The sequence below is a fragment of the Embiotoca jacksoni genome, unplaced genomic scaffold (assembly GCF_022577435.1).
Source record: "Embiotoca jacksoni isolate LCO1_2020_lvr unplaced genomic scaffold, fEmbJac1.0.p SCAF_118, whole genome shotgun sequence".
NCBI lineage: Eukaryota > Metazoa > Chordata > Actinopteri > Embiotocidae > Embiotoca > Embiotoca jacksoni.
In genome coordinates, this window is record NW_027185250.1 from 280,001 (window position 1) to 290,652 (window position 10,652).

Consider the following 10,652-nt stretch of genomic DNA (forward strand, 5'->3'; position numbering starts at 1 on the left):
GACAACAAGTTCCCTCTTTGAAGTGTGAAGTTTGAAGTTTGACCTCCTTCTCAGGAGGAGCTGATGTCAGTCCGCCAGTCATTTAATCTTCAGTTTGACCTCCGCTGTGGAGGACGGCTCTTTAAACTCAGTAAAATAATTTTTCAGACCTGTTATTAAATGTGAGCTGCATTTTATTTCCTATATTTAAAGTTAGAGAAGTTCCTGGTTCCCAACCTGAGGGTATGGGCACCCCAAACGGTCACAGAAACACCTGAAGGGTCACGGATTTAAAGGTTTTGTGTAGTTTTTTTTTTTTTTTTTTTTTTTTTTTTTTTTAAAGAGGACATTTTAAACACATTCGGTCCTTAAAGTTTCATATTTCACACATTTCTCCTGTGTTTTATTTTCAGTCTTGATGGTCCGTTAAAATATATTTTAAATAGTTTTCCATCTGCAGCTCTTTAACATCAGCCTGTGTGTGTCTGTCTCTTTAAGACGGGTGTCAGTGATCCTCTCCTCTGATTGGCTGACTCTGTTCTGACCAATCAGTTTTCTTTAGTCTCATGGACAGAACGGCCTCTCTGTGTTTTGGTCCACGTTAAAGGTCCGACAGAGGGTCGCGCTGATGGCAGACATGTGACATCATAGTTTGTGACATCACAAACCAATCCGTGTTTGACTCCTCGGTACACAACGTAAAGTTATTTCACGTGTTTCTGTGAAATCGACTTCTTAAAGTCACTTCAGACAAAGACGTCACTTTAAAGCCATTAACGTGATCACGTCGTCGCCACGGAGACGAGTTAACGAGCAGCAGACAGATCTGATCTGGGAATTGAACGCTTTGGTGGTACCGGACGCATTGGACTGAGAGAGGAAGACCAGTGAACTGCTCGCGATGAGGGAAACTTCACGGGATGATAACGGTTTCTGACCTACACGTAACTTCCTGTTCGGTCGAATTTGGATGATGAATATCTAGAGAACCGCAGTTTTGTGTTAGGTTGATCCGGAAACACGACACTTCATATTTCATCTCTGTTTGTAAAAGTCTGAACAACTGAAGACAAAAGTTGAGGAGTCAGAAGTAGAAACACATTAAACGGTTCATCTGAACTCCTCTGGTATCTTCTCTGATTTCTGTCTGTTTTCATGTCAACAAATAACGCCATCACAACGACGTCTGCTCCGACCCGTCATCGGCATTGACGAACTTCATACAAACCGCATTGTCTCCAGCATCTCTCCGACCTCCCCGACCTCCCCGACCTTTCTGACCTCTCTCCGACCTTTCTGACCTCTCTCCGACCTCCCTGACCTGTCCGACCTTTCTGACCTCTCCGACCTCCCCGACCTCCCCGACCTCTCCGACCTCTCTCCGACCTCCCCGACCTCTCCGACCTTTCTGACCTCTCTCCGACCTCTCTGACCTCCCCGACGTCTCTCTGACCTCCGTCTGACCTCTCCGACCTCTCCGACCTCCCCGACCTCTCTCTGACCTCTCCGACCTCCCTGACCTCTCCGATCTCTCAGACCTCTCAGACCTCTCTCCGACCTCACCGACTTCTCCCCGACATCTTTCCGACCTCTCCGACCTCTCCGACTTCTACACGACCTTTACGACTTCTCCCCGACCTCTCTGACCTCCCCGACCTCTCCGACTTCTCCCTGACCTCTCCGACCTCTCTCCGACCTCCCCGACCTCTCCGACCTCTCTGATCTCTCCAACCTCTCTCCGACCTCCCCGACCTCTCCGACCTTTCTGACCTCTCTCCGACCTCTCCGACCTCCCCGACCTCTCTCCGACCTCTGTCTGACCTCTCCAACCTCCCCGACCTCTCCGACCTCTCCAACCTCCCTGACCTCTCAGACTTCTCCCCGACCTCTCCGACCTCTCTCCGACCTCCCCGACCTCTCCGACCTCTCTGATCTCTCCAACCTCTCTCCGACCTCCCCGACCTCTCCGACCTTTCTGACCTCTCTCCGACCTCCCCGACCTCTCTCCGACCTCTGTCTGACCTCTCCGACCTCCCCGACCTCTCCGACCTCTCCAACCTCACTGACCTCTCAGACTTCTCCCCGACCTCTCCGACCTCCCCGACCTCTCTGACTTCTCCCTGACCTCTCCGACCTCTCTGTGACCTCCCCGACTTCTCCAACAGTTTCAGTTGAAGAAGTTTAATTTGAGTTAATTTGTTCCTGTTTCACATGACTTAGTTTTTATTGGATGTTAAAACTGTAAAATATTTCCATCATTTTGCTTTCAGTTGATTAATATCTTTGCTGATATTTGGTGTTTGGAGCTTCAGTTCTACTGTTGAAGAGTTGAAACTTTATTGATTAATGCTCATCATCAGTGTCTTCATCTGCTAACGGAGAATCAAACTGTTGGTTTTTACTTTCTGACAAATGAAGCAGAAGCCGGAATGAAGCATTTGAGTTTAGACAGACGGATGTTTGAAGAGACACGTCACTGGTACGCTGGTTCATTGAATCAGAGCTGAACTTCAACATGACGTCTTCCTGCTCATGCTCTGCTTTTACAGTTGGGTTATATACTTTTAGTTCTGTTTTAGGTGACTATCTTGAAAAACAAGGATTTCAAGAAGTTTTAGCCTAAATGCAAAGCATGCTGGGAAGTGTATGCAAATAAGATGAGAAAGAGGAAGAAGGTGTGGCGTTAAATGTTTTTTATATTTTACTGGACATTTGATTGGCTCGTTTTCAGCATTAATCCATCGTGACTAATTAACCACGTCATTCTTTTAACCATCTAAACTATTATTGAACTAACTTGAACTTTTAGCTAACTGTTTATGACTTTTAGTTTATTATTAGCTCCCCGTTTCAAACATAAATTTTATTCATATAGACAACTCAGGAGTCTGAAACGTAATGAGTGTAAATAAATGCAGTGCAGTGAAAGTAGGTAGTATTTTGGAAATAACTCGTGAGTACGTTAGCTTAGCTTAGCTTAATTTAGCTTAGCTTACTGACAAAGGTTTCTATTTCTTTTATGAATCTTATGAACCAGACTTCATCTTTAAATGAGGCTGTTTTGATTTTTTTTTTTTTTCTTTCTGTTTCCTTTCTATTGCAGATGGGAAGACGCGAACCAAAGACAAGTACCGGGTGGTTTACACGGACCACCAGCGGCTGGAGCTGGAGAAGGAGTTCCACTACAGCAAGTACATCACCATCCGGAGGAAGGCGGAGCTCGCCACGGCGCTCAGCCTATCAGAGAGACAGGTATGTACCCGCCAAAATAAAGTGTCCTTATTGAGCAGGGCGGTTTAAAGTATTTTATTTATGTTCCGTTAATGATGAACTGACATCAGATCAACATTTGAATTATTTAAATCTTCCAAAGACTTTGAGTTTAAATGAAAGCCAGCGTTCTGTCTGCAAAGTATCAGCGCCACCTGCTGGTGACCTCAATGACGTCGTGAACACAAACGGGATTCATTTCATTCTCTTGACGTTCAGTGATTCTCACAGTATTTTTATAGACTAAATGTAAAAACACAAATGTTCCTTTACGAAGATGTTTTCGTGTCCTGAAGCCGTTGTCATGATGACCTGTTAACCCGTCTGTCCGGTCCAGGTGAAGATCTGGTTCCAGAACCGGCGGGCAAAAGAGCGAAAGATCAACAAGAAGAAGCTGCAGCAGCCGGCGTCTTCCACGACCACGCCCACCCCCCCGACCGGCAGCAGCGGCGGAGGGGGGGGGGGGCCTTCACGGAAATGTCGGCAGCAGCGTCGCCATGGTGACGAGCAGCAGCGGCAGCAACGGGCTGGTGTCTCCTTCTTCTCTGGCTCTGAACATCAAAGAGGAGTTCTGAGGAGGAACCAGAAACTCTTCCTTTCGTCGCCGTGACGACGAACGGCGTCAAAGGAGCTGCATGTCTGACCGACCGGAACCGGTTCAGCCTGTCGGGTCAACATAAAGACTTCCTGAACACCTGAACATGTTGGAGATGGCTCTTCAAAACATAGAAACTCTACGTACATTAATGTCTGAAATATTACCCATGAGCCTCTGCTGCTCCTCAAGGAGGAAACTAGTGCAGAACTGGACTTCAAACAGTTGAACGAAACTCAGAACCAGAAGAAATGAATCTCCTCCAGTCCTCCCCAGTTCTCCCCCAGTCTTCCTAGTCCTCCTCCAGTCCTCCCCAGTCCTCCTCCAGTCTTCCTCCCAGGCCTCCCCCAGTCCTCCTCCCAGTCCTCCTCCAGTCCTCCCAGTCCTCCTCCAGTCCTCCTCTCGTCCTTCTCCTCTTCTTCTTCTTCTTCTTCTTCTTCTTCTTCTTCTTCGGTTTCTGGGAAGAGATCGAACTGATCTGATGATGTTCGACTCGTCTTCATCAACACGTCTCGTTCTAAGATGTGTTTCGCTCATCGAAGCTGAATCTTCCTGCAGATCATGTTAACATGACTCCGCCTCCTGGTTGGCATGCTAACGTGACTCCGCCTCCTGGTTGGCATGTTAACGTGACTCCGCCTCCTGGTTGGCATGTTAACGTGACTCCGCCTCCTGGTTGGCATGTTAACGTGACTCCGCCTCCTGGTTGGCATGTTAACAGCAGGTCCGAAGTACAATCACCTTACATGTCTGTAAGTGAGCAGGTTACAGTCAGCGGATTCATCGATTCATCCAATGAAGCTCTCGGACCGGACCGCTCCGGTTCTGCTCTGGTTCTGATCCGGTTCTGCTCCGGTTCTGATCCGGTTCTGCTCCAGTTCTGATCCGGTTCTGCTCCGGTTCTAATCTGGTTCTGTTCCGGTTCTGATCCACCAACACTGAATGTCCTGTAAAGATTCTGATCGTCACACTTTATCACGTGTACATTTTCAAATGTAATTTGTATTAAAAACAACAAAAGCTTTATTGTAAAACTGTCTGATGATCTTTTCACTTTAAAACAGAGTCTTATTTTATTGACCAACAGGAAGTCGAGCATTTGTTGACCAGCAGCGTATAAACACGGACGTGTTCACATGTTCAGTGTTAATGTGTTCAAATTCCTCCAGCTTATCAAATAATAACTCTGATTTACTTACAGTAAAAATAAGCTAGTTCACAGAAAAACACTACAAATAATTCATTTGTATTTATTATTAGAGGCGAATTAAAGACACACACACAAAAACACAGACAAAAACACAAAAACACACACAAAAACACGTATGTATTTGCTAACTGATGCAGCAGTTGAGGTGTGGTGTCCAAAGGGCAAAGAGGAACACTGGACAAACAGAGCTCACCTTTATCTGCTCGAGTGTGTGTGTGTGTGTGTGTGTGTGTGTGTGTGTGTGTGTTGGACCTTTGTCCTCCAACAACAGTCCTATCGCCACACTGATAGAGACTATCAGCAGTGTGTGTGTGTGTGTGTGTGTGTGTGTGTGTGTGATTGACAGCCATCTTGAACTTGATGCTGTTTAAAATTTGTGGCGATGAAATAATTACAGTCTTCAGTTTTGAAATCTTCAGCAGAATTACAGAAATTTAAGTTATGATTTAGTGAAATTTCACCGACCTGAAGTCTGTTTTAAATATGAAATGAAAGAGGACCGACGGTTGAGCCTTGAGGAACTTCGCACCAGAAGTGCTGCAGATGTTAAAGAACTGGAACGAAGTGAAGAACAGCTTCAGCTGCAATTCAAAGGAAGTTGTCAACCTGAAGGACTGAAGAACAGAAGAACTGAAGAACTGAAGAACTGAAGAACAGAAGAACTGAAGAACAGAAGAACTGAAGAACTGAAGGACTGAAGAACATTTCATCAACATGAATGATGTCAGTGATGACTGTAAAACCAGAGATCCATCAGATAAACACATCTGGAATCTGAAACTTCCAATCTGAAAGAAACGTCCACACGTCGTTATCCAAGTGACGGGAAGCGGGTTCATCCCCGTTGTCAGTAGCAACCGCTGTGTTCATGTCTCATTTTTGGGTAAACAGAGGTTAATGAGAGCGTCGCTTCACCACCATAAACTTTATGAGGGTGACGTCGTAAAAAGGTTTCAGCACGGAGACGCAGACATGTTTGTAGAGGAGGCGTGACGACGCTGGGGACATCTGCACAGTGCATTCAGTGCCCCCTGTTTTTAAGATGCATTCAGTGCCCCCTCTTTTTAAGGTGCATTCAGTGCCCCCTGTTTTTAAGATGCATTCAGTGCCCCCTGTTTTTAAGATGCATTCACTGTCGTCTGTTTTTAAGATCCATCCAGTGCCCCCTGTTTTTAAGATCCATTCAGTGCCCCCTGTTTTTAAGATGCATTCAGTGCCCCCTCTTTTTAAGATGCATTCAGTGCCCCCTGTTTTTAAGGTGCATTCAGTGCCCCCTGTTTTTAAGATGCATTCAGTGTCTCCTGTTTTTAAGATCCATCCAGTGCCCCCTGTTTTTAAGATCCATCCAGTGCCCCCTGTTTTTAAGATGCATTCAGTGCCCCCTCTTTTTAAGGTGCATTCAGTGCCCCCTGTTTTTAAGATGCATTCAGTGCCCCCTGTTTTTAAGATGCATTCACTGTCTCCTGTTTTTAAGATCCATCCAGTGCCCCCTCTTTTTAAGATGCATTCAGTGCCCCCTGTTTTTAAGGTGCATTCAGTGCCCCCTGTTTTTAAGATGCATTCAGTGTCTCCTGTTTTTAAGATCCATCCAGTGCCCCCTGTTTTTAAGATCCATCCAGTGCCCCCTGTTTTTAAGATGCATTCAGTGCCCCCTGTTTTTAAGATCCATTCAGTGCCCCCTGTTTTTAAGATGCATTCACTGTCTCCTGTTTTTAAGATCCATTCAGTGCCCCCTGTTTTTAAGATGCATTCAGTGCCCCCTGTTTTTAAGATGCATTCAGTGCCCCCTGTTTTTAAGATGCATTCACTGTCTCCTGTTTTTAAGATCCATTCAGTGCCCCCTGTTTTTAAGACGCATTCAGTGCCCCCTGTTTTTAAGATGCATTCAGTGCCCCGTTTTTAAGATGCATTCAGTGCCCCCTGTTTTTAAGATGCATTCACTGTCTCCTGTTTTTAAGATGCATTCACCGTCCGCAGGTTTCAGAAAAATGAAGTTTGACATAAAGTGAAGTGATCCTGTGATCAGATTTTTTTAAATTTTCCGATCAGAGCTGATTGAAACACTTTGAGTTTCAATATTTCTACTTCGGTTTGTCTGACAGATTTAACGGAGACGTTGCCGTTGGAGACGAAGCCAAGCTGTGAAGTTCCTCAGAAAGATTCTTTAACAACACAAAGTTTCTCTCTGAAGTTCGGAGCTGTTTGAAGCTGATTTCTATGAAAATATGAAAAGTAAACTGTTTTTTTCCAGGTGAGCAGAGGTCATGTGACTTCCTGGATCACTGCTCCGTGTGATCTCTCAGGTTTTATGGCGACGCCTATCTGCTCTCTGGGAGCTGTTAATGAGGAACAACATCCTCGTCTCTTATCTCCGAGGTCAAATGTTCACCTGCAGGACGAAGATCTGTCGACACGGATCATCATCGCTCAACTTATGTAACCGCGAAGGAACTCGCGTTACTTTGAATCTCTTCTTACTAACATGTATTAGAACTTTTCCTTTTTATTCGTGGACGTCGTCCTTCATCAGTTTGTTTGTAACACGATCAGTCGGTCGGAGCAGAAACTCGTCTGTCACCATCTGACGGCCGCCAGCCATTTCAGGACAAGTTTTATCTCTCCCTTACAAAATGGCTGCCGGCGAAGAAGTCCCTGAAGGCAGCCAAAGAGTTAAACCAAAGAGTCCGAACAGTCGTCCTGAAGCGCGGCGCACAGACTTAATAATTAGAGCAAATAAAAGAAAAGACAACGAGGAGAGTAAATAACTCTCAGCGAGCTCCATAAACACTCTGATCGCTTGTTTATGAGCCGTTTTACCATCAACTCTCATTTACAGGAGACGAGCGGCGCTGAAGGACCTGAAGCTGCATAAACACAGCAGCTGTAAAGCAGATAATACCGACGACTACCGGAGTTCCCCGACTGACGACTTCAGGTTCCTTCAGACACTCAGAACAGGAAATCAGCACATTTCACTTTTAAAAGGAAAGAAATTCAAATAAAAAAAATAATCTAAAATTAATGGAAATAATCTAAATACAGCAAATTCTTAATGAGGTCTTTAAAAAATTATGAATGTATTTTAAATAAACGTTTCATCTTGGATTGTAATTTAATTATAAACTACATTAATAGTATTTCCGTGACATTAAAACATAAAAAAAATAAAAACAATATAAATGTTTACTTTTACTTTCAAAATAAGACTTCCTGTTGAGTGTAAAAGTGAAGCAGAGTTTATGAACAGTATCAGTCAGACACATTATTGTCTCCAATTACAGCTCATCACACAGTAAACAGCTGCAACCCCATTAACACACGCACACGCACACGCAGTCTTCCTTTATCAGCTGAACAATTCCAATCAGTGAAGTTAAATTATTGTGTCATCGACATGATGAACTTTCATTTGTTGATTTGCTGCCTTTAATGTTGGCGTCACACTTTTCTTATTTCAGTCTTTTTTCTGTTGTTTTACAAAATAATAAATAATAAATAAGTAAAAATATGAACGTAACTGATTTTAACAACATCTTCATCATTTAGTATAAAAATAATAAATAAACAAAAGTAAATATGGAGAAATTCCTCCAAATAATATTCTGAATTAAACTAAAAAACTGTAGTTTAAAATCCCAGATTTGGTGGAAAAGTAGTTTGTTTTTCTTCCAGATTTTATTTTGTGTCTCTGAGATTTCAGGCTGATGATAATTCCCACAATGCAGTTCTGCTTTATTTGCTGAATTGTCAGCTGCTGTGGGAAAAAGGAAGAAGTTTGTGTGACAGGACAGCGTTCTGCTTTCCTCTCAACAACGTCAGAGGTCGTAAATTTCATCTGAGGCAGTGAATCAACATTAAAACCTACATTTACAGTTTGTAATGTTTGTAAAGTCAACCAGGAAGTAAACCAGCAGCTGGAAGCAGCTTCAGGACGCACAACCTCGGCGCTGGTTGCGATGGTGTGTAGGTGGTTGCCAATGTGATGTAGGTGGTTGCCATGGTATTGTAGGTGGTTGCTATGGTGAGTAGTTGGTTGCTATGAGCGTGTAGGGGATTGCTACGGTGCTGTAGGTGGTTGCTATGAGGGTGTAGGTGGTTGCTATGGTGTGTAGGTGGTTGCTATGAGGGTGTAGGTGGTTGCTATGGTTCTGTAGGTGGTTTCTATGGTGTGTAGGTGGTTTCTATGGTGTGTAGGTGGTTTCTATGAGGGTGTAGGTGGTTGCTATGGTGTGTAGGTGGTTTCTATGAGGGTGTAGGTGGTTGCTATGGTGTATAGGTGGTTTCTATGAGGGTGTAGGTGGTTTCTATGAGGGTGTAAGTGGTTTTTATGGTGTGTAGGTGGTTTCTATGGTTCTGTAGGTGGTTACTATGGTGTGTAGGTGGTTGCTATGGTTGTGTAGGTGGTTACTATGGTGTGTAGGTGGTTGCTATGGTGTGTAGGTGGTTTCTATGAGGGTGTAGGTGGTTGCCATGGTGTGTAGGTGGTTTCTATGAGGGTGTAGGTGGTTGCTATGGTGTATAGGTGGTTTCTATGAGGGTGTAGGTGGTTACTATGGTGTGTAGGTGGTTGCTATGGTGTGTAGGTGGTTTCTATGAGGGTGTAGGTGGTTGCTATGGTGCTGTAGGTGGTTGCTATGAGGGTGTAGGTGGTTGCTATGGTGTGTAGGTGGTTTCTATGGTTCTGTAGGTGGTTACTATGGTGTGTAGGTGGTTGCTATGGTTGTGTAGGTGGTTACTATGGTGTGTAGGTGGTTGCTATGGTGTGTAGGTGGTTTCAATGAGGGTGTAGGTGGTTGCTATGGTGTGTAGGTGGTTTCTATGAGGGTGTAGGTGGTTGCTATGGTGTGTAGGTGGTTGCTATGGTGTGTAGGTGGTTTCTATGAGGGTGTAGGGGATTGCTACGGTGCTGTAGGTGGTTGCTATGAGGGTGTAGGTGGTTGCTATGGTGTGTAGGTTGTTGCTGTGGTTCTGTAGGTGGTTACTATGGTGTGTAGGTGGTTTCTATGAGGGTGTAGGTGGTTGCTATGGTTCTGTAGGTGGTTACTATGGTGTGTAGGTGGTTGCTATGGTGTGTAGGTGGTTGCTATGCTTCTGTAGGTGGTTACTATGGTATGTAGGTGGTTGCTATGGTGTGTAGGTGGTTACTATGGTGTGTAGGTGGTTGCCATGGTGTGTAGGTGGTTGCTATGGTTCTGTAGGTGGTTACTATGGTGTGTAGGTGGTTGCTATGGTGTGTAGGTGGTTTCCATGAGGGTGCAGGTGGTTGCTATGGTGTGTAAGTGGTTGCTATGGTTCTGTAGGTGGTTACTATGGTGTGTAGGTGGTTTCTATGAGGGTGTAGGTGGTTTCTATGGTGTGTAGGTGGTTTCTATGAGGGTGTAGGTGGTTGCTATGGTGCGTAGGTGGTTGCTATGGTTCTGTAGGTGGTTACTATGGTATGTAGGTGGTTGCTATGGTGTGTAGGTGGTTACTATGGTGTGTAGGTGGTTGCCATGGTGTGTAGGTGGTTGCTATGGTTCTGTAGGTGGTTACTATGGTGTGTAGGTGGTTTCTATGAGGGTGTAGGTGGTTGCTATGGTGTGTAGGTGGTTGCTATGG

At 44.7% G+C, this 10,652-nt stretch overlaps 1 protein-coding gene across 1 annotated transcript in view; it reads left to right on the plus strand.

Annotated features, from left to right (window-relative positions):
* Window positions 1-4,858, plus strand: part of LOC138194918 (homeobox protein CHOX-CAD-like) — an 8,855-nt gene extending 3,997 nt beyond the window's left edge. Inside the window, 3 exon segments of the mRNA XM_069143948.1 lie at window positions 3,083-3,231; window positions 3,587-3,715; window positions 3,717-4,858. Coding sequence (XP_069000049.1) covers window positions 3,083-3,231; window positions 3,587-3,715; window positions 3,717-3,824 — 386 coding nt within the window. The 3' untranslated portion in view covers window positions 3,825-4,858.
* The last annotated feature ends 5,794 nt before the right edge of the window (window positions 4,859-10,652 follow it).